Source organism: Carassius carassius, chromosome 30, assembly GCF_963082965.1.
Source record: "Carassius carassius chromosome 30, fCarCar2.1, whole genome shotgun sequence".
NCBI classification, from domain to species: domain Eukaryota; kingdom Metazoa; phylum Chordata; class Actinopteri; order Cypriniformes; family Cyprinidae; genus Carassius; species Carassius carassius.
In genome coordinates, this window is record NC_081784.1 from 7176841 (window position 1) to 7200871 (window position 24031).

General features: G+C 37.8%; 2 protein-coding genes across 3 annotated transcripts in view; one reads left to right on the plus strand and one right to left on the minus strand.

Moving 5' to 3' along the window:
• Positions 1-11153, plus strand: part of eys (eyes shut homolog) — a 209230-nt gene extending 198077 nt beyond the window's left edge. The window contains exons 41-47 of the mRNA XM_059517129.1: positions 3436-3618; positions 4649-4815; positions 5886-6030; positions 8141-8315; positions 8408-8580; positions 9324-9485; positions 9657-11153. Of these exons, the coding sequence (XP_059373112.1) occupies positions 3436-3618; positions 4649-4815; positions 5886-6030; positions 8141-8315; positions 8408-8580; positions 9324-9485; positions 9657-10849 (2198 nt within the window). The 3' untranslated portion in view covers positions 10850-11153. The remainder of the gene's footprint in view (positions 1-3435; positions 3619-4648; positions 4816-5885; positions 6031-8140; positions 8316-8407; positions 8581-9323; positions 9486-9656) is intronic.
• Positions 11154-11188: 35 nt separating this feature from the next.
• On the minus strand, positions 11189-22805 carry LOC132110484 (PHD finger protein 3-like). Of its 2 annotated transcripts, none has more exons than XM_059517128.1 (16): positions 22672-22805; positions 21081-21346; positions 20881-20994; positions 18973-20224; positions 17611-17854; positions 16213-16255; positions 15926-16046; positions 15623-15779; positions 15135-15251; positions 14821-14949; positions 14578-14713; positions 14051-14240; positions 13817-13964; positions 13633-13722; positions 13352-13547; positions 11189-13265 (listed from the first exon to the last, which is right to left on the minus strand). In XM_059517128.1, the coding sequence occupies exons 2-16, from the start codon at positions 21319-21321 to the stop codon at positions 11686-11688; spliced, it is 4758 nt and encodes a 1585-aa protein (XP_059373111.1). In that variant the 5' UTR covers positions 21322-21346; positions 22672-22805; the 3' UTR covers positions 11189-11685. The 2 variants fall into 2 exon arrangements, with proteins under 2 accessions (XP_059373111.1, XP_059373110.1); XM_059517127.1 differs by having other exon boundaries at positions 22608-22741.
• Positions 22806-24031: the final 1226 nt, after the last annotated feature.

Here is a 24031-nt window from a genome sequence, read left to right on the forward strand (position 1 = left end):
GGGTGTCTTGTTTGATATTTGTTGCATTCTGAGGTTTGTTTTCCTCCATCTCCTGCGAGCACCTCCGTTTTTGAGGTTAGACCCATAGGTGGTAGATTGAAATGTATTCCCAGCAGTTTAGTTTAACTGATGCAAGCCGTTGAAATACGGTTCCAATTAGAGAAGCTAAGTGCTCTGCACGCGCTACAAACTCACTAAACAGTTTCTGAACTCTGAACATTCGAGGATAACTGCCAGTCTGCGTTGTATTGCTAACTCGATTCCACTACGTGCACTGACCTTTCGAGGTGTCTACTGGTAATATGCATCCAAATATAATGAGCACACAGAGTGCTTTAAATTAGGCTACTCTGAAACGTAATTTATCAAAGCAACGTCACAGAATGTACTCGCTGCAGTTGGGTTTGTTTTATTGTCTCAAATAACAAAGCTAGGAAGACATACTACAGCGCTGTGTAACTAATGTACTTCTCTTCCCGGCTCTACCTCACAGTGTTAAATCAGCTAAAGTCTGATATCTGCTTACACAGATAGCTCTTCATCTTCTCAATTGCGCTTAGAGGGAAAAGAACTGCTGCTATTTTGCTGTAATCTAATTGGGTGGCATGGTTTGAAGACCACTTGGCAGGACTAGCAGACATGGCTCTGTCAGACAGTAAAGAGCCCGATGCCAAATATAGTGTTCTAATCTCCAAGTGTCACACCGAGTGGGACTGACATTTGAATTTAAAGGCTGATAAGAGCAGATAACATCAATCAGTATTGATTAGTAACCAAGGCCTTGCTGTCTCTGGACAGTCACTCAACTTCAGAAGTGCAGGACGTCTTCAAAAGAGCCTGTATTAATGGAATTATAGGAAGGGTGTTTTGAGTCTGTTTTATGTATTGATTTAGTGTTGCATTTAGATACATGTATTTATGGGTTACTCTGAAAATAAGATTCAAAGAACACAAACACAATTTTTAAGTTGCCAGGCAACATAGCAAATGTGATTTATGTGGTAACATCCAAAGTAACTGCTTAAATTAACTTTCAAGAAAAAAAAAAACTATTATTGGAAAAAATGGCTGTTATGCATCAGTGTAATATTAGTGTTATCTGAATACTATGATAGTGTTAACATTTTCAATTAGTGTTTATTTTTATATTTTAGTTTTTCACAATGTAATGTTATTTTTTCTTCTTTTTTTATATTTCCATTCTATTATTTATATTAATTTCAGTACAAGAACTACAAATGTAAAAAATACAAAAACTTCAATCCTTAAAACTTAAATTATTTCAGTAAGTTGCCATGGCAACATTTAAATATTTTACAAAGTTTTGAAGATTTTTATCTAATGTTTATAACTGGTTGTATTCCAGCTTTGTTTCATTTACTGATAACAATTTTTAGTTTTAATAACACTGCCATGCACATTGTTGTTTTTATTTCACCTAAGATGACTAAAATGAAAACTTATTTCAGTTAGTTCCCAAGGCAATCTTTTCTATTTTTTTTTATTAAAGTTTCTAATATGTATATTTATTCAGCTTTGCATAAACTGCCAGTAATACTTTTATTCAAACATAACAGCTGTCATGGTTTTTTATTATTATCTTTTATTAATACAGGTATAACTTTGACCTGACCGACTTAATATCCATTATTTGCATAATTGCAGTTTTATTATCCAAGAATTCGCTTTTTTAGAAGTCAGCATTCACAGGCAGACAGATAGATTGATCTTTTTTCGATTGATCATGGGAGCTTGTGTTTCTGAAAGCAGCTTGAGGCTACAGTGGAGTTTAGAGGACAGACTGTGTTAACATCACACTCACCTAAAATAGACCCATAACATAATAGCACATCTGTCCTAAACCGCCTTACTGCCTTAACTCACACATCATGTGACTTCCTGTATTTTCATTTCACCGTCGCCAGGCTATGTACCCAAAGATTAAAGAATCATCTTGTGGGAAGCATTGTGCTCACATGCGCATATCTTTTTTTATGTCTATTTATTTCATTTTTGTGTGCATTTGTGTGTGTGTCAGTGGTAAGAGAAGGAATTCAAAAAAAGCTAAATGTCTCCGGGTCCAGCCAACACAGCTGACAGAAAGCTATTGAATTTCACAACTGCAAAATCCTTACACACAAATGGTTTTTGACTAGAACGAATGGAAATAAATGGGTAATATGTCACCTGTAAAAACTGCCAGTGAGTTGGAGGTTTTGTTTTCTTGTTCCTTTAGTCACCTCCAGCAACAGCAGCTGAATAATACAGCAGAAAGAAGCAGTGCATGCAGTGCATTTGCATGAAAAGTTAAACGTTAGTTGTATGGTTATTTGTGGACATATCTTTATCCTGTCATATGGGACGTTGAAAGATACATTTTTAGTTATTAGAATAATTGAAAAAAAAATAATAGGGTATCAGAAGTGAAAAATATATCAGGGAAAGCAAGAGTTTTCTAGTAGTCTAATTAGTGCAATTCTGATCACTTCTGAATGTTAGAATCAGAAACCCAGTTTGACTTTGCAAATGAGCTCAAATCGCACCCTTACACAGGACTGCAGTTGGTAATTGGCATTCTCAAAAAGTACCCAATATGTCAGATCAATAAATGGCCAGTTTATTAACGAATTTCACTTGGAGCAAGAAATGTAACTCTGCATAGGTAGCATATTACAGAGCCATTACATGACACTGAGTTAAGAATACAGCTGGCCCCATCAAGCCATACCTGATTAAAATGCATTCGAATCGTTCATTAGGCGCTTTGCAAATAAACCGTGACAAGGTAATATAGGTGCAATTTCAAAAGGCATCAATAATTCAAGAGGAGAGCAGAGGGAAGAACTTCAACGCTGTTCCCAGAGAAATCCTCCGGAGAGCCTTTGCAGACTGCACAGTTCATAAAGACAAAATGAGGGGTGGAGAAAACTCTTTAGGTAGCACATTTTTTCACCGGAGAAAACGTGTGTAAATGCTTAATGTACCCAGGCTGAAATGTTTCTGAGCGATGCTTGATGGACCAGGTGATTAAATGTTGAGATTTTCCACCTCTGAAATGCACTGTCCAAAGTAAAAGCCTTTTCACAAATTCTGATTTCTGCAGATTTCACTGTTACGACCAGTCTCCATTCCAAAGGTAAAATGGAACAGAATTACCATAATAATTGTTAGCAGCAGCATTTTTTGTTCCGATAAGAAATAATAATAATAATGCATAGAATTTGACAAGCGTTATAAATAGTGCAATATCTCCATCTTGTGTCTCTTTCTCAGACAGCTGCTGGTAACTTCACCTCAGTAAAATTTTCATTTTACAGGCTTATTACAACACATTTCTAAATCTGAATTTTATTTAATGCATATATTTAAATAATTGTTTGTGTATATTGAAAATAGTAATTTGTTTTATTTATTTATTTTGCTATTTCTTTGCAGCTGTCAACATCACTCGTCCCAGGTTTAGTGGACTTGATGAATTTGGATACTCATCCTATGTGGCTTATCCTTCTATTCCCAGTATGGGTCATTTTTATGAATTCCACCTGAAGCTCACCTTTGCCAATAATGTCTCTGCTTTGAGAAATAACCTCATTCTCTTTTCTGGGCAAAAGGGAAAAGGTAAGTGAAAATGGGAATATTGTCTTATCCCTTTATATTTGTTACTCCATCATTCTTTATTCACTTTGATTTCAGTGCATCCCTCAAAGGTCATCATACTATGCCGTATATACTGGTGTATGGAGAAAAAAAAAGAGTTGGAATCAGTTTGGCTGTAAATGTTTTCCCAGCACTAGATGAAGTCATGTTAGAGGAAGTGAGGTTCAGAAATAGTATCACTCAACTAGGAGATATTAATGGAGCAGCTGCTGTGAAATGTGTTGTAAGTGTAAGTCCAGGACCCAACAGCAGAGACAATTTATCTATGCACACAACGGGGCGATGATTTTTATTCTCTGCCATAAGGGAAAGATCTGAAAAAGAAAGAAGAGGAGCTGTCGTTTTGAGAGACACAGCATCTCGGTCAAGTTTCCTCATGCCTTGATTTCCTCCGCCACTGTCTGCAATTTATTTTAAGGTCAGATTCAGTGGCTGCTAACCGACACGTCACTGCTACGAACATGTTTAATCAAAAGACAGGCAGCTGAATAAAAGCGTAAGGGGGTATGAATCTTCCTCAGTTCAGCAAGTGTCTCTCGGGATTATAGTTTAGGATGATTCATCGAGGGAAAGAGAGAAGAGGACAGCGCTGTGAATAACGAGGCAATTGTCAAGGGAGCCTTGCAGCACAGTGGAGAACAAAATCAAAAAGAAGGAATCAGAGAGGATGAGAAGGCAACTATTCACCTGATAATTGGCCAGATAAATTGGAGCATTAGATCCATCAGCTCAAAAGAAAAAGAGATGACATTTTATAGATGTCCAGATTGACATGAACCACCAGTGAAAAGGCTTCAACTTGACATAGTTTTCTAATTTGTTACTTTTTTGCATAGCGATTAGTCACCTCATGCACTTTTTAAAAAACTTAAATCCGTTTATTTCGAGGTTTAAAGGGGAAATACAAATCCCAGATTTCCAGTATGTTCTCAGAGTTTTTGTCCCCACTGCTTGTGCTAATTGGATTCTGTGTGTTATTGTTTCTATGAAGGCATCAGTGGTGACGACTTCTTGGCATTGGGGGTGCGGAATGGCAGGATTGTTCATAAGTATAATCTCGGTTCGGGTTTGGCAACAATTATCAGCGAGCGCCTGGATCCGAGGATCAACATTCACACAGTGCACTTCGGAAGACATCTAAAAAACGGATGGCTGAAGGTATGTTTTTTTATTTTTATTAATATAAAACATTATTAAATAAAACTTATATATAGGCTTGGCTTTACTGGGGGCCAAGGTTGGTCTGACCTACTGTATTCTGTGCTAATACAACTTTATTTTTTAGATTTACTAGCATTCATACATTTGAGGTCTTTGTTTTTTTGTGTGTTTTTTTTAAGTTAATACTTTTATTCAGCAAAGATGCATTAAATTGATCTCAAGTGATGGTAAAGACTTATTTATAGTGTTTTTAACTATTATTTATAGTTTAAAAAAAGATTTCAAATAAATGCTGCAGCTAGTCATGAAGAATCCAGAAAACAATTGATTATGAAAAATAAAGGTAGTTAATATTTTGTTTATAATGATTAAACAAATATTTGGGGCTTGTGTACCAATAAAAATATTTAAACATCTTTAAATGATAAATAATTAATAATAATAATAGTAATAATAATGTAATAGATATAGTAAATGTATAAATAATTGTAATTATTTTAGAAATATTTAAAGAAATAAAAATTAAATTTTGCTTACCAGTAAAAATAGTTTTAAAGTTATAAGTTACATGATGTATATTATAGAGATATTAAGTGTTGTTTTTAGAGAATACTGTATATAATTTAAATTTTTTTTTAATTAGCGTAAACCAGTTTTATTGAAAAATCTCATGGGAATATATATATTAAATATCTTAAGAAGTATCTTTTATGTAACTATGTCTTTTAAACTTTAAATCTTAACTATAATCTTAGCTATACATTTTGCTTCTCAAATAAATGCATATGTTTATTTATAGCACAAAACTACATGAAAATACTCATTAAAAAAAATGTTTTTCTGGCATTTATGTATTCAAGATGTAAGTACCATTATAAAATAATAATTGCTATTCATTTGAAATGCAAGACAAAGCCAGTAGCCTGCCTCTAAGAATGCTGACCAAAAATAAAATAAAATAATGGAGGATGGAAATTCAAAGCGTTTTCTTGTTCTAAGTCACTGATTTTGACTCTAAGGTCTTTTTGACCTGCTGACGTCACATTGGTTTGTTCTTTTCTGAACAGGTTGATGGGCACAAGAGGAGGATGGGTATATCCCCTGGACCATTGGTGGGCTTGAACACCTTTAGTCAACTTTATGTAGGTGGATATGAAGAATACACACCTGAGCTATTGCCTGCGGGCTCTCGATTCCAGAACAGCTTTCAAGGTAATGTGTGTGTGTGTGTGTGTGTGTGTGTGTGTGTGTGTGTGTGTGTGTGTGTGTGTGTGTGTGTGTGTGTGTGTTTCTTCATTATGGTGTCGTTTGTTGTCTTGATTCAGATTGCTAGTTCATGATGAAATCAATCAGATCATCTGTGTAGTGATGTGTAGAGAGAGTAAAATGCGTGAATTGTTGTTCTGCTTATTTTATGAACATCTGCAGCTCTGAGGGGACCCTTAACCTTGTGTGCAATATGTGTGCAATCATCCATCGCAAAGCTTTATTGAAACAGACATTTTAAAGCTAACAAAATATAGTGTTTGCAGGTTGATGTCAAAAGCCATTCCTTGAAGGGTACACTTCTAAAGCTTGATAGGATTTCAGATTCTGTGTGTCCAAACTTTTGACTGATGGTGTGTTTTTTTTTGTCTCTGTCGTCTTATTACATAGCATTTCATAACAGCTGTGAATCACGCTGAAGAGAGTGGGATGGAGTTGATCTTCTGTCTCAGGGTTTGGATGCTTTACAGTCAGTAGGCCTCATTCATGAAACATGAGCAAAACAAATTTCTCTGAAAATCCTTCATAAATCTGTTCTTATAAATTGTTTTCTGCCGAGTTGAATAGAGACATTCTGTTCCAGAACACCAGTGTCTGTGATTTAAGAAATGTAATTTAATTGCCCATTGACTGCAGCCTCATTGAAATTCTGTGCAATGATCTCAAGCACAACATCATGAAAACATATTCAAACTGAAGCTGAGTGGGCCAAGATATCTCCCAATCACTGCATGTCTTGTTATTTAGTCGCTTTTGTTGAAGAAATGCTCCAAGTTATTCTCTACCACATAACATAATTTCAACTCATCCCTCAGTTTAGAGTAATTCACTTAAAGTAGGCCTAGTCTACTGGGCTAATAAAATATAGTTTTGAAACGGCTATCTTGGGGCATCTTCAACTTCAAATTACTGCTTGATTATGATTTTTAAATGTTTATTTACTGGCTATTAAATTATCATCTGAATTTAATACCCACCTATGAAAATATGAACTGATCTCATGGAGCTCAAGACTCTTGATATTTGCAACACTCATCTGTATCTGCCATTTACTGTATATTTTTGTTTTCTATTATTTGAAAAAAGAGGAACAGAATAGATTTTTCTTTTTCAGCATCAAAGCTCAAACTCATGGATTTCTTCTCTCTCTCCTCCCTGATGGCTTTTCCAAAAATAACCACACTTTGTCAGCACTGTTATTTTTTCTTGTCATTTCTGTAGAAAGCCATGTGCCAGAATTAGATGATATTATTATAGGAAATTTTCAGTGATGGCACAAATGTTCCCTCTTTTTCTCAATGTTACATTTACTAGTCTTTTAGAAAAAGGCATCTGGGGCATGCTGGATGTTCATTGGATGCCTCCAGAGTTTACTGCCCCAATGATTATAAGAGCTTAGTTAGGGGTCAGTAAGTTTTTTGTGTGTGTGTGTGTGTGTGTGTGTGTGTGTGTGTGTGTGTGTGTGTGTGTGCGTGCGTGCGTGCGTGCGTGCGTGCGTGCGCGTTTGAAAGACATCTATCCTTTTTAAATTTATTTGATCAAATATCTGCGTTCATTTGGTAAAAAAAATAGAGTTAAAACAATATTGTGAAACATTACAATTCGAAACCCATGATAACATTACAGAACTTTATATTTAAAAATATTTTAAATTGTAATTCATTCCTTCGTTTATTTGATCAGAAATGCAGCGAAAACAGTAATGTTCTCTTTTTCATTTCTTATCACTGTAGAAAAAAAAGTTATGACTAATTAAAGGTCTTTACTATCACTTTTGATCAATGTAATGCATCTTTGCTGAATGAAAAATTTTAATTTGACCCCAAACTTTTGATATTGTGTATATTGACTTTATGGTACTGTATATTTTGCTCTATTCCTGCACACAATGCTATCATATGGCTTCTGAAGACTTATAATATAGTGCTACTTTTAAAGTAATTTTAGTTTTGTTTTTGCTGCTTTGTTTTTGTCCTTTTAGGAGCTTTACAGTCCCCATTTAACATGAGGGTGAGTAAATAATGACATGATTTTCTCTCTCTCTTTGGCTGTAAAGGCTGCATTTTCGATTTGCTGTTTCGGATGAGACGAGATGGGAAGTTTCTTCCTCCAGGAGGGTCAGAGGGCAGGCTGGCGTCAGGACGTAATGTGGGCCAGTGTGGTGTTAATCTGTGCAGCTTGGTCATCTGCAAGAACGGAGGCACCTGTGTGGACTCTGGATCCTCTGTGTAGTAAGACTTCCACTTCAGAATAAGCACCTGTTTGTGCGTGTGAATGACTGACAAATATTATTAACTGTTTGTATTTGGCCTTCCCCCTCCAGCTGTCAGTGTGTGTTAGGATGGAAAGGTGCTCTTTGCTCAGAGAAAGTGTCGTTCTGTGATGCTGAGCACATCCCACCTCCCTCCTGCGCTCGCGGTGCCACCTGTGTGCCCCTTCCCAATGGATACACATGCCAGTGCCCCCTAGGCTCTGCTGGACTCTTCTGCCAGCAAGGTTAGCCCACAATCAATCTCACCTCCAGGGAACCGCTGGACTTCTGCAGAAGCATTCAGACAAACATAGTGTACTTTTTTTTTTTTTTAAACACCACTACAGTTATTATATTATAAAATATAATTCATTTCATATTTATACAGTATATACACATTTACATGTATTTGTTTTTAGACAGCACAGACATAGACTTTTTTTTTTAAATAGTCACTATTTCTCACTAAGGCTACAATAATTTGATAAAAAATACAGTAAAAGTAATATTGTGAAATATAATGGCACATTAAAATAACTCTTTTATCTATGTTAATGTTTAATATTTCGTTTATTCCTGAAATGGCAAAAACTAAATCTTAATCATGTTTTTTGCAGGCTTCTTTGGGGAATAGAGGGCATTTGTTTGAAATGCCTTTACTGTCACTTTTGATCAATTCAATGTGTCTTTGCTGAATAGAAGAATTAATTTCCTTATAAATAAAATTTGATTGACTTTGTTGCCTTTTATATATGTCAAGTTAGTGTTAAAAAAATTATCAAAATAAAAGCTAAATATTTTTGCCTTTTATACTTCTGGAAAAAAAATTATACTCTTTATTATAAAAAATTATACGTACTCTATATTTTAATATAATAATGCTTTATATTCAGTTTATGAAAGTCAAGAAAGTTGCTTAATTAAGCTTATTAATATTCAGATAGTAAATATTGGACACTGTGCTTTCAGATTTCTCTCTCTTTTCCAGCTGTATCTATCAGTGATCCCTTCTTCAGTGGGAATCAATCATCTTGGATGTCATTTCCTCCCATCAACATGAGGCACAGAACTCATCTGCAGCTGCAGTTTCAAACTCTTTCACCGGAAGGAATCCTGTTCTACACCTCACGATACTTGAGCAGTCGGTCAGGTAAAACAGCATCTTGAAGTTACATTGTTAAATTAAACCATTTAAATGTATCCTTAATACATGTTCATACATGTTTATATTTAAGATATTTTCAGTAACAAAGTGTGAATAAAAACAATAACTATAATTTAGAGTTTGTATTAATTCACATTTATTCTCTACCCATCCAAGGTGATTTCCTCAGCGTATCCCTGTCAGCCGGATTTGTGCAGCTCCGCTATAATCTGGGAAATGAAACTATTGTATTACAGTCTCCACAACGTGTAGATGTGACCGGCGTGAGGTGGCACACGGTGCAGACTGGTAGAGAAGGCAACCATGGTTTTCTTATTCTGGATGATGAAGCTGTAACCAGGAACTCTTCGGAAGGCACGACCACTCTAGATGTTGGCACAAATATTTTCATTGGTGGCGTGTCCTCCCTGAACACAGTGTCCCCAGAAGCAATGGAGAAGGAGCCAGTGGGATTCACAGGCAGCATTCGAGAGGTCATAGTCAACGGGCAGGACCTTGTTCTTACAGAGACAGGTGCACTGGATGGAGCCAATGTTGGCGACTGGGACGGGACAGCATGTGGATATAAGGTTTGCTTGAACAGTGGCTACTGCCATCCAGCAGGACTTTCTTCATTCAGGTGTATTTGCCCCTCGTTGTGGACTGGTTCACGGTGCCAGCAATCAGTTCACTGTGTCAACAATCTATGTCAACACAATTCTGTCTGTGTCCATAACACAACGTCTTCTTCATATTCATGTATGTGTTCTTTGGGATGGGTTGGGACTTACTGTGATCAAGAGGTTACATTGAGAACTTTAAGGTTTACTGGAAACTCTTATTTGAAATACAAGGATCTGAAGTACCAATCTAGGAATTTGATGTACACTGAGGTGGCACTGAATTTTTCTACTTCATCAGGGGACGGTTTGATCCTTTGGATGGGGAAAGCACACAGTGAAGACGATGACCATCTAGCGGTTGGGCTGCAGGGCGGTTATCTAAAGGTTTCAGTCAATCTTGGTGAGAGAACTGCTCTTCCGCTTGTGTATCAAAAGACTTTCTGCTGTAATTACTGGAATTACCTGTCTATCACTCACAACCGAACTCTCATCCAAGTCTATGTGAATGAGGAGAGAGTCATTTTTGAAGACATTGACCCCTTTGAACGGTATGTAGCAGTTAATTATGGAGGGGCGATTTATTTAGGGGGTTTCGAATTGAAAAGAGATGTGGCGTCAGTTACTTCTGGTGTATTTACTAAAGGGTTTGATGGGAGCATTAAAGATGTTTTCTTGTATCGGGACATCAGACAGTTGGAGCTTTTACAAACCAGTGAAGGTTTTAATGTCTATCGAGGGGAAGAGTAGAAAAAATGGTTGTGCGTATTGTTGCTAACTTGATATTTAATTTCAGGTATTCAGCTGTAGAATAGAATATGCCAGTGAGTTAGAAAGAAAATCATCATTTCCAAAAGTGTATGTTTTTTAAATAATGGGGTGACTTTTCTGCATTTATGTATTAACTCTTTAATGGTAAATAGTTTCAACTTCTACCATAAAAGGCAATCAAAACATTTACCCCAATAGTAGTCTTATTTCCTTTTTTGTTATTGTGAAATAAACCGTACCTTATTCTGTGATCTCAGGTGTTGTTTAATTACAGTGTATGTCAATAAAAAAAAATAAGCCTCTTTAAGAAACAAAGACTTTCATTTCAGTCGCTTTACTAATAATAAAAACATTTTATGAACTGTACATAAACACGGTGTGCTAAATATGCACATTTCTGTTGTGTGACAAGCCAAAATGTACAAAGAAATATTTGTCACATGAAATATAGAAAATACTTAAGAAGCCAAATTTGAAAAAATTAAAACCGAAAAATAAAACGTGTAGCAAAAGAAGCTGTTCTCATCAACCATGACATGTTTTGTTTCATGGCAGTTTGCGTACAACAGTAGTTTCATTTTCTTGATTACAACCAGCTGCTTGTGAAGACAATGTTAGTGGGTAATTGAAAAGCCAGGTAGGGAAAATTTACATTTAAAAAAAAAAAACACAAAGAAAATATATTGTTTAGATTGCAGAAAAAAAACACAATCTCGTACTAGCTGCTTTTCCATATAAAAATCATTTTGCAACTTTATAAATAGTTTTCTACTGTTTTACAAATTTAAGGAAACTAGAGCGGTTCCATGCCAAGATCACGAGCGTCTTTCTCTCGAGTCTCTCCTGTGTTTCTCATAATCAGAATCCCGTCTGTGTTTGTCCCTGTCCCGGTTATGACTGCTGCTGTGGTGCCGCTCTCTGGGTTTTTCATGCTTGTCCTCTTTCGAGTGGCGTTCTTTATGACTGTGACTTCTCTCCCTGTGCTTTTCGCGGTCCCTGTCGTAGTGCCTGCTTTTGTGATGGTGTTTGTCATAGTGGTCTCTTTCTCTATTGTCCTTCCTGTGGGTCTCATCGGACCGTCTGGACGGCTTGTCGCCCAAGTCACCATATGACTTCTCCTTGCCTTTTTCATCTTTGCTCAGGGGCGAAGAGGTCAGTAAACTTGACTCATTCGTCAGAGGTGGTGCAGGGTGCGTTTGGGGAGGGACGGTTTGAGGCCAAGGTGGAGCGTGCATGTGAGGATCACTTGGAGGGAACATCTGTGGGGGAGGTGGACCAGAAGGAAATGAGAAGGGTGGAGGAACCCGTGGTTGAAGGGGTAAGTAAGGGGCAGGATTGGCTGGAGGAGGAAAATATTGGGGAACAGGTGGACCAGTGTAATAGGAATGAAAAATGAGGGCTGGATTATGTAATTTATGGTTAAAAGAAAAGGTCCTGGACTGCTTAAGACCTTCGTTTTTCCCAAAAGAGGAGATAGTGCTGATGGCTTGGATGTCCTCTATGGCTTTGCACTCTTGAGACGGTTGTGCTAATGGCTGCTGAGTAACTTTCTTTTCTGAATTACTTTCCGGTTGTTGTTGTTTTAACTCAGGAGGTTCAGCTGATGAAGACATCTTTAAAGTCTTGGTGGTACTTGATACTGTTTCATTTTTGGGGACAGAGCAAGAGCCGTCACTAACAGAATCTCTTGGTGCATCTGATGAAGTGGTTTCTCTTGTTTCTTGACTAGCTGGTGCAGCTGTGCTGCCAGTCATGGACTCCTCTTTGGGTTCAGTGGCCGTGAGAGAAGAGAGGAAACTCTCTGTTGAAACATCTGCAGGTTTGTCACTCAGAGACAGTATGACTCCACTCTCTTTTTTTTCCGAGCTGGTCTCCAGACTCGAGCTGGGTGGAACCTGCTCTGTTTTAACAGCTTTGGGGTGTTTTTTCTTGATAATGAAGCGGTCAAGTCGAGGAACGCTGGCTGTAGGTTTAGGATGGATTGCTACATGGTTTCCACTGTCAACAGTTGGAGTCTTGGACTCAGTTGATGTAGAATCACTCTTCGCAGTGTCGCTCGAAGACGATGCCGCATTTCCGGGCAACTTCAGCACCCCAGGAAGAAAGTGCAAACAAACATTCTCATCGGTCTCCGTATCCAATATCGGTTCTTCGACGACTGACTTAATTTTTTCTGCAGTGTCTTTTTTCTGCGTGTTCCCCAAAACGCTGATAAAACTTTGCTCCGTGTCTTGAGCCTCAGGAGCTTTTTGTGGGTAATCGACATGAGGTTTGCTTTCTGCCAAGAAACTTGGAGCTTCGCGGACATCGCTTGGCAGGATTACCCCAAAGTCACTTTTCGGTCTCCGGCGAATTAACAATCCAAGAAGAAGATTGGGGCGATTGGTCTCCATTCCTACAATGTGGAGGATTACACAATTATTTTTTGTTGCAAAAATCATGCGGATACTACAAATTGCCCTAAAAAACAGAAAGTCTTGCCTGGACCATCAAACGGAACAATCTGGTGGGGAATTTTTTCTGTGGAGCCAAGAGGAATGAGATACATGTCTTTAACTTGTTTGCGGTTGTTGGCAACAACTCCATATCTTCTTCGGCTGCTAAAATAGGCATACAACAAAGTATACGAGATCTCATCTTCCTCGTTGTCGGGGCTGAAACGAATGACACATATTTCCTGGAAGGGGGTAAGTAAAAGTCACAAAAAGCAAATACAAATGGTCATATATAGACTATGACTAATCAAAGGATAAATCATTCACCTTTGTCCCAGAAGCACGGATTTTCTCCACATAATCCCAGACTATTTGAGGAGAGATGCGTCCACCTACTTGGATGTTGTCCGGCAAATCCTGCAGACACGATTCGATATGTTTCTAACACATCAGTTCCTATGTTTCACTGACATATTTGGATGTACTTCAAAATGTTTGACTGCCACATTACCTGAGTTAGGTGGTCCAGTATTCCAGAGACAGGATAAGCTTTTGTTAGAAACCTTGCCACTGCCGGCATATCAACAAAGCCACTCCATAGGCTTTCCAAACTGCTGAGGAAAGTAGCTGTATCTTCTTTGCTACTTAGACTATCTGACCTATTAAAGCAACAATTTCATAATGTAATTTAAAGTCTTGTTTTTGAAACATGAGATTACTTAATTTGCTTAATCAGGAATCTTACCTGGATTCGGGCAAAAAATTGAGGAGACCTTCCTCCATAGCCCTTAAAGATAGATCGTCCATCAGTGCTGATGTAGGAGTAATTGTGGAGTGCAGAGATTCATCTGTCGTACTAGACTGCCTCCTCACAACTGTTGTAGCCACTTTTGCTACCTTTGTAGTGGCTTCCTTTGTAGGTGGAGCCATGCGACCTTCAGAGAAACAGAATCATGTTGAGTTTATTGCATCATAAAAACACTCTGTAACTCTGAAAACTTTACTAATAAATACATTTTGCAACTTTGACATAAGTTTCCTTTTAATAATGTTTAACAGCTTTAACAAATAAAATTCCTGTACACAAGCTGAATCTCACATGAAAAAAGGGAGATTCTTAATGGACTTAATTTATCAGACTTTGTTTTTTGTGCAAATAACTTTGCTTAACATAAATAGACCCAATATACTTTTTAGTTTAGTATGATGTAACCCCTTCACCCAAAAAAAAAAAAAAGTTTTTAAAGGCTGAACTTTATTTTAACGTTTTACCGGTGCAGATTTTGCAGTTGAGGTCAAATAGATGAGACTTGTGCAAGTTGGTGGTATCTATAGATTTCTTAGGACTGTCAGCTTTAGTCTCGGGTTTTTCTTCAGGCACTTCTGCAGCTTTCGGCACAGGCTCTGGCTGAAGACAAACAAGGAAAATTTAGAAAGCAATTTTCTTTTTCATTGTTTGAAAATATATTTTTAAAAAGCTGCACAGAATGGAGCATTAAGTCTCCCAAATCTCACCTCAACCTCTATGGCCTCTGGTGCTTTTGCAGGCTCCTGATTCTCAATTTCAATTTCCCCTTTATGGGTGATTTTAGTGATAGGACGTCTCTCTGCCTCTCTCTGTTCTTTCTCAATCATTTCAATCGTCTGGCAGCAGAAACATCAATAAGGTCAACAATCAATATCAAAATCGGAATGACTTTAAAAATTACTTTTCTGATGGACAAATGTCCCACTGATTATTATTTATTTAGCTCAGGAAGTTAAACACTTTAACAAAAAATAAACTGTAGCTCTGCTGCATTTCCAAAATCTCACAATGTTTTACTAACATGTCGATTCTCTCTTCGTCTCCAAGCAGCCAGCTCCTTAGAGGCCAGCTCTTCTGCAGTCATACGCACCAAATCTGCAGGGGAAACTTCCCCCTTGAGCACTCGCTTGAATAACACCTGCAAAAGAACATTTATTTTCATTAACACATCATTACATTTTTAGAAGTGAATCTAAACAGTGAAAATATGCTGCCCAGAGACATTTAATACTTTGTCAAATATAAAATCTTATAGGTTTTTTACAATACGGTTGCAAAATTGGGTAACGCTTTATTTTAAGGTGTCCCTGTTACACGTTACATGTACTTACTATTATAATAACATGCAAGAAACCCTAACCCGAACCATATATTTAGTTCATTAATAACTCCGTACTTAAATGCATAAGTACCCTGTAACAAGGACACCTTAAAATTAAGTGTAACCCAAAATTGTATAGTTTTGAAAAACAATCATTATATTACCAAAAATAATGTTAAATTACTTACATTATTTTTTGCATCTTTCAGATTGAAAGTCAAACTCCTGTATTTATTTTTGTATTTACTGTCAACACCCTGAAATAGAGCAAAAAGCTCTTTCTCCATTCTTCTGGCCAACTCAGCAGGCTTGTCCAATGAAATCTTTAAATCGGCCTCCTTCAGTCTGTAAAATAAGAGGATACATTGAAGAGAATATGAACAACTTAACATTATACACTTAATACAAGAGGTAGACCGCTTTATTTCAGCAACAAGGAAAAGCTACTGACCAACTTAACCGATAATCTAGCAAAAATCTCATTCACACACCGTTTCAAAAGAATCTCCTCCAGCGAGTCCCGAACACTTCGTCTTATATGTCCAGTGGACGGTTTCTTTGAGGACACGGGTGATATTTTAACTTTCTTCGCCTCATGCTTTACACTTGGTCCTGCAAATATTTAAAATTATTAATATAAATCATTTTGTATTAATTTAAAATATGAACGAGGACAAATTAATTTTATTAATATTTGATCATTTTATTAATAAATTGACAATCATTTAAAATAATAAGGGTAAATGGTGTATAAAATAACTGCTGGAAATATTTATACCCTTTGATGCTGAATCTTCTGACGGTCGTCGTTCTCCAACATTCTGTTAAAAAAAGCAATTAAAAAATGAGTACTACAATATAGCAGTGAAAACTGCAATCTGAGCCAAACAAATTCAAGTGGCCATATACATACAACCGGCACATCCGGGAACGTAACTGTCAATTTTGTCACCGCCCCTTTTTAGGGGAAAATAAACTAGATTTCCCATAGACTTCCATACAAAATAGCGGCGAAAAGCAATATCCGTACACAGCCGGCATGCATGAATAACTTAAGAAATCCCTAAGACTAAACATGTCAAGTAATTATATGTCCACTCTGCCTGCCACAGAGAGTGAAAGATATATCCACAAACTTAATTTGGTCAATTTAAAAACACGTACGTCGTCCCTTCATTCTCCCAGTGTTAAACTGGTGTAACAACCCACCCAATGGCCAGTAGTGTCTTACTGGGACATTTACTCGTACCTCACTGAGTCACTAGGTTCACCAGTGAATGATTTTACTTCGTATTTGAAAGTAAACCTCTTTAAATGTATATATTATGTCTTTATATTTAGAGTAATGAGTGCACTTTTCTGCTCAGCCATACAACTAGCCTGGCTTAGCTTTCGATTAGCATCATACGTAATTCATATTTCCATAACAGCAAGATATGGATGATGATGGCAGGTAGCCATGAATTTCAAATTTGGGGTTTTACAAACATTATTGGTGCACCCAACAACTCTTTGGCATGTTGTAAGGTTAGTCCACTTCCTCGATCCAATACTTTATGGCGGTTTGTTTTCCCCTAAAAGTGGGCGTGACTCTGTTCATAGACATTCTATGACGCTGCGCCGGTTGTGCATATCAATGGTAGCTATATGTGAGTGTGTAACACACCTGTCCATGTGAACACACCTGTGAGGAACCATCCACCTACTCTGAGTGAAAGCTAACTAAGCCCTTCACACCCAGTGTAAATAATATAGAAAAGCTGATTTATACAAACCCTTTTAAAGAAAGCAGGTGGCTATCACACAAATCAAGAGCTAAATCAGAAAGGGCAGAACAAAATATGACTGTAAATCTGCCATAAGCAATCATCAAAATACAACTTTGTTTTTGCACTAGGTTGATATAGGACAAATCAGATCCTATTAATCTAGATTCCTTTTAATCTGATTTGAGGCAATGACATGCTAATGTTAATTCAGCAGCCTGTGGTTTTTACGACACTTTCAGGCACAATCTCAAGTTTTCACCTGATTTAAGTGAAAGTTACTGGTTCCCATCTATGCTTTCATATATGGCAGTTACACAACACTTTATAATTAAAACAACTTCATAAATACTTCCTAAAATTCTTGATTTTATGTTGACCAATGCATACATTTTGACTTGTTTGCTTACTTTTTGGAAGGGTCGTATTCCACCTGCGGTGACCGACTGCTGGGGTCTCTGTTTTTGTTTAGCAGATGACTTCTCATCTGACTGCCCCTTGGGTTGAGCATCGACTTTCCCATCATCTTCTGCACAGCACTTCAAACACACATACTCCTGGTCCTCCTTTTCCATCTGCTGCACTTTAGACAGATCCAGACCCACACAATCCCCATGAAACCAGTCTTCACAGCGGCAGCAGCCCACCATGAACCTAATCAAACAATCAGACAACAGCAGTGATGATGAAACTTACAGGTCTGTCTTCAGCCCATAAAGATCTAACAAACAGCTTTTTTTCTAACTACCAATTGATTAGGATTTCTTTAGGTTTTATGAAGGTAAAAGTAAGACATTTTAAGACTAAGTGAAGAAAATATAAGGAATAAATTGAAGGTACCAATACATCAATTTGGTCTCTAAACGTTTATATCTAGGGAGCACACAATGAGTTGTATTAGCAACACTTCAAAGTGTGACAATTGAACTGCCAACCAATATCCATTACTTTTATATTCATTAAAAAAAAAAGAATGGTAAGAATGGTATAAGATAGGATTATTAAAACATACTGAGAAACTTTGCAGTGCATGCAACATTAATGCCAAGACTTTCTGCTCTGATTTAACACCTTTTTAGGCCTTAAATTGTGGAAGGGGTGAATTATATATTTTGTAAAAATTCTATAAAACATTAAGATTATTAATTTTAATAGCTATAAATGAATTTAGGTCGGCATTTGTCAGTGTTATTAAATTATTAGTGTTTTTAAAGATTAAGTGAGTGTTAGATGATGGCAAAGATGTTCTAAATTAAAAAAAAAAAAAAGAAAGAAAAAGAATGCACAATTAAAAATCATAACATTTTTATAGAAAGATGTCTGGATATATGTTACCCTGGAGCACAAAACCAATCTTAAGTCGCTGGGGTATATTTTTAGCAATAGCCAAAAATACATTGTATGGGTCAAAATTATCGATCATGTTGAAGATCCTTTTCCATAAAGATATTTTGTAAATTTCCTACCATAAATAGGTCACAACTTAATTTTTGATTAGTAATATGAGCTGCTAAGAATTCATTTGGACAACTTTAAAAGCGATTTTCTTCATTAATTAGATTTTTTTGCAGATTCCTCAGATTCCAGATTTTCAAATAGTTGTATCTTGGCCAAATATTGTACGACCCTAATAAACCATAAATCAATTGAAAGCTCATTTATTCAGTTTTCATGTGATGTATAAAACTCAATTTTGAAAAAAAAATTACTCTCAAGACTGGTTATGTGGTCCACGGTCACATATGAATGGATTTAGAGATTAAAGTCCATACCGGTTGTTGTGAGGTTTCTTGCATAATCCACAGTGCCTGCTGGGATCCCACACAGTTTCGCTTTCAGGAGGAGGGTCACCCTCAGCTTCCTTCTTCACCACAGGGGCATTATCAGGGATAAAAAGCTGCGGCTCCTCTATCGATATACTCCTAGAGTTTCTGCTCTTGTGTCTTTGCTGGATCTTCTCTGGCTTCTTGATCTTGACCTTCTCCTGCTCTTCTTCTCCTTGGCTGTTTGTCACAGGTGTGTTTGTTTTGTTTACTGGAGTGGGAGGATTTTGTGGCTTTTTTAGAGGATGAGGAGACTGGACTGACTTGACACGTGGACCAGAATCAGAGGACAGTTTTCTGCTGACAGTAGCGGACACCGGAACAGGTGGTTTTACGGTTTGGTTTGCAGGATTTCCAACTTGAACCTTTTGAATTTTTAAGGGTGATTTAGGAGTGACTGGTCCACCTGGCCGTTTCAAGCCAACATTAATGGGCTTTCCTTTATGACTTTTGGGGCGGTTTGTATGTAGATTTTTATCTCTGGGATGTCTGGATACTTTCTGTAAGAGCCCTGGCCTGGTGAGATGAGATGGTTTGTTTTTGGCAGCAGACAAAGCCTGTTTGTGTTTCAGAAGCTTTTTGACTGCAGGTTGAACCGGCTTGCCATTCTTGTTCCCTGTTTTTTGTGCACGTAACTTTCGGGTCCTGTTTTGGTCATTGTTTTTGGCGTCTGCTGGTGTGGTGTTGTCCACACTGGACTTGAGCGACATGGAGCTGTTAGTGTCTTGTACTTCATTAGGGTTCACATATGGCCCAAAATCCATAGGCATGTCTTCACTAGTTGACTGGCCAACGCTCACTTCCCCAACAACCTCTTGTGTAGAATTAACAACTTCTTGTGTGCCATCATCTTGATTTTGTCCCAAGTTGAGTGCAAGGTCATCGGCAGTGACGCTGTCATCCTGGAAGCCCAGAGAATGAAGAGCGCTTGTGCTAAATGATCCAAATGCATGCGACGGGCCAGGAAGCAGTTCAATTTTATAGCCCCCCACAGTAACAGTTAATCGACGTAACACAACTACTGGATTCATAGAGGAATCGACCTCATGGATTCCAAAACGTCGGCTGAGCAGGGCTTCCCTTTTTGCATCAAGGCTTTTATTTCCAACCGGGTTTCTGCTACATGTTGACTCTTGCTTGTTACTCTCGGCTGCTTTTCGTGCAGGACCTGTGCGCCTGCCTTTGAATCGACCGCGGCTCGCTGAAAGAGAAAAATGGTTTCGATACACTCACAGTGGCAAAACAGATGAGCAGTCAAACACAGCAAACGGGCAAATACGTTGGTTCCAGATGACTTTAAACTATTGATGTCAATCGATTAAAAAAAATAATACATTTTTGCGATTAATCCCACCTAACATTAAAGTTTTTAAATATACATTTATATTGCAATAATTTCAAATTCAATCTTCAAATTAATGTACAAACAACATTTAATATTTGATGGCATCTTTTTGTCAGCTTTTTTTGGTAGGCCAATGTCTATAGTAACATATTAAGCTGTAAAATGACTGTAAAAGCATGATTTTCATGGTTAAAATAGAGAAAACGTTTTTAAATTCCAATGCATAGAGGCAAAAAAATATTGTGTAATTCCTTGGTTTAATTACTAGATACTCATATGGGCATACTATATACACTTTGTTATAAATCACTTATAGACGACTATAAGTGTCATTATTATTAAAATATATTAAAATTGACGAGTTGACATTTAAAATTGTATTTTGATTTTAACTTTAAAAATAAAAACAAATTTATATTTACCAAAAAAGTAAAAAAATGTTTTACTGCTGTACTGCAAGCTGATTCAGAAGATTCAAAGCAATCCAGTTGTGTTCATTTTGTTATGTGTACCTGTTTGTCTCCTCTGTAAATGACCTGCTTGTCTTCTGCCCTTTGAGAAGCTGGACTGACTGTGTTCTCCATCAGATGGACTCTGACTGACACCTGCAGTTGTCATGTCATGATCTGCATCAGCAAAACACAGTCAAAGTAGTTAAACTACAAACCTTCTTTGAATTCAAAACACAGACTTCAAAAGCAATTAACTGTACCGGTTGAGCTCCCAAGCTTAAAACTGACATCTTCGTTTTCTAACAGATGAAACTGGGCAATAGCAGATCCAAACATGGGATCTTTGTCACTGAGCATGTTCTTCAGTGAATCTTCCGGTTGGCCGTCACCCGCTTCAAACTCATCACTAGCTTCACATTCCAGGTTCTGTCCGAGCAGTAAGGAATCATCCAACTGGTCACTGGGAACCAGATGATTGAATGGACCACCAGCTATATCCATCAATTCCTGCACTGTATGGTTTGCTCTAGAACAGTAAAACAGGTAATTGTTATAAATGTATCTTTAACACTGCATTATCTTCTAATGTGTACCATTTTTACAAATGAGTTGGATTGATGACATTAACTCCAAATAAATGCTCATTAGTTTGCAGAAGGAAAAAGAACAAAAACAATCCTACAGTTTCCCATGCTTTATAAAATGTAGCATGTTTGGCATTAAATCAAAACTATATACAAATATGTTGCAAACCATACACCGACATAGGGAAGGCAGGGGCTAACTCTCAAAAGGGCAGTATCCAGCTACAAGCTATATCTGTCTAGAAGTCCAAAATCCAACTGCACAAATGTTTGTTTACTCTAGCAGTGGGTATTAAATGTTGCAGGCAACATAACTTTTTTTTTTTTTTTGAGAGCCAAGGCTTAAAAGGTATGTTTTTTAACCTTGTGTGTGTTTAAAAGTTAAAACATACTTATATATATATTTAAATACTTCATTTCAAGCCATAATGAAATGAAATATTTAATTATTTTAAATGCCATGAAACTTAGAGCAACTTCAAAAAACCTACATCAAGTTATGTGCCTAATTATATGAAATATTCACTAAAGTAAAAAGTGTGACAACTAGCCCCGGTCTCCCCTTCTTATAATAACACAGCTACTGAACAGATTGTCAAAATGAATTAGAACAGTAAGTAAAACAAAGAATGGCGTTAGCATCAGGTGTCAAACTGCAAAAGTGCATTACAGACTACAAACTCAATGCAGATATACATTTAAATTGTTTAATGACCAAAATCACACATTTTGCATTCAGAGTAGACTGGTCAGAGCCACTGGTGTTTTATTTTGGCTACAGATCGGCTCACGTGCACAGACAGCTAGCGCATGCAGCCCTCAGCAGCTCACACATTCATAGACACTCTCTGAACAAGAGAAGGCAGCTGTAAGAAACAGTTTTAGCGTTTGCTATAGATGCAGTCGGCATTAGAAAAGCCTCACAAAACAAACCACCACACGCTTCGGCTAACAGCAGGGGGCCTTTACCAACCAGCCTGCGAGTACCTCACGCGCTCACCAGACCGAATTAAACTCACTTTTATTAACAACAATCGTTTGGCACCATCTCCTAAAGGTACATATATAGTTATACGCAAATTAGACGCGGCTTATTGCACACTCGTCTGGAGTCGCGTCGCGTGCACCGCAGGAAGGCCTCGCGCTAAACGAACTGAGGTCGTGCACGCCCACTCCGCGCTAGATGCGAGATAAAACACTCACCACGTTTGTCACTGTAATCGAAAAGCCAGTGCATAGTGGGAGAAGGACTTGTATTATTGCTTACGTTGTTGGGACGCCATACGGATTGCCGTTGTCGCCAATGCCACAACCTTTTCCGCTTGAGAACTGCGGTGGGACACAAGTAGTACTTCCTGTTGACCCTCAGCCAGCCAAACAACTAGTGATGTGCTTTATCTGTCGGCAGGGGGCAGTGTGATCTAGTTCTAGTCACTGCCTTACTGCATAAACTACAGTGTGTGGCCGAAGAGTTTGCAGAATAATATTATTTTAAAAAAATAATAATACAATTAATACGTTGATCAAGCACTTCAGGATGCGTAGACGGGGGAAGAGAACCGGTGTCCTGACATTTTATCCTACCAGGGTTGACTGTGCATGCACACATCAATAATGTGTCCTTTTTCTCATGCTGAAGAAGAATATTTAATTTATCTGCATTACTGTAAGGGTTTAGGGTTGGGGTAGGTAAAAACACAATCTATTTGGTAGAAAAAAATATATTTCTTTTTCCTGTAGCTGTATCCCTTGTAGCTACATTCGCAAATATAACACATAATTACTGTATTTGCATTATTGTAAGGGTTGGTATAGGATTGTGGTAGGTGTAGACATTAATTAACCATAACATTACAGGTAGTATTTTTCGTTGTCGCATTGTACTACCCACTGTTTTAATGAGAGGTAGCAAAATCTGACAGGGTAGGACAAATCGACAGAACACCGTCTCGCTCGTGAGGCTCAGGAAGAGCAGATTTCAAGCAAAAAGGTCTGTGGATGATCCTGAAACATAGGGCTGCATTATGTTCTGCAACATCTAGACAGACCAGAGACTTATGTGAGGATCCTGTTTGTGGACTTTAACACGATCCTCCCACACCTCCTCCTGCCCAAACTAACTCAGCTCTCCGTGCCCACCTCCGTCTGTCAGTGGATCAACAGCTTCCTGACAGACAGGCAGCAGCTAGTGAGGCTGGGAAAACTCACCTCCACCACTCGTACGATCAGCACTGGAGCTCCTCAGGGTTGTGTTCTCTCCCCACTGCTCTTCTCCCTGTACACCAATGATTGCACATCTAAAGACCCCTCTGTCAAGCTCCTGAAGTTTGGAGACCACACCACACTCATCTGCCTCATTCAGGACGGCGATGAGTCTGATTACAAGGTTAAAGAGCTGGCTGTCTGGTGCAGTCTTAACAACCTGGAGCTTAACACGCTCTAAACTGTGGAGATGATCATGGACTACAGGAGAAACTCCCCTCACTCACCATCATGGAGAGCACTTTGACTGCAATCAAATATTTAGGTTCCTGGGCACCACAGTCTCTCAGGACCTGAAGTTTGACATTCACATTGAATCCATTGTTAAAAGGCCCAGCAGAGGTTGTACTTCCTTCGCCAGCTGA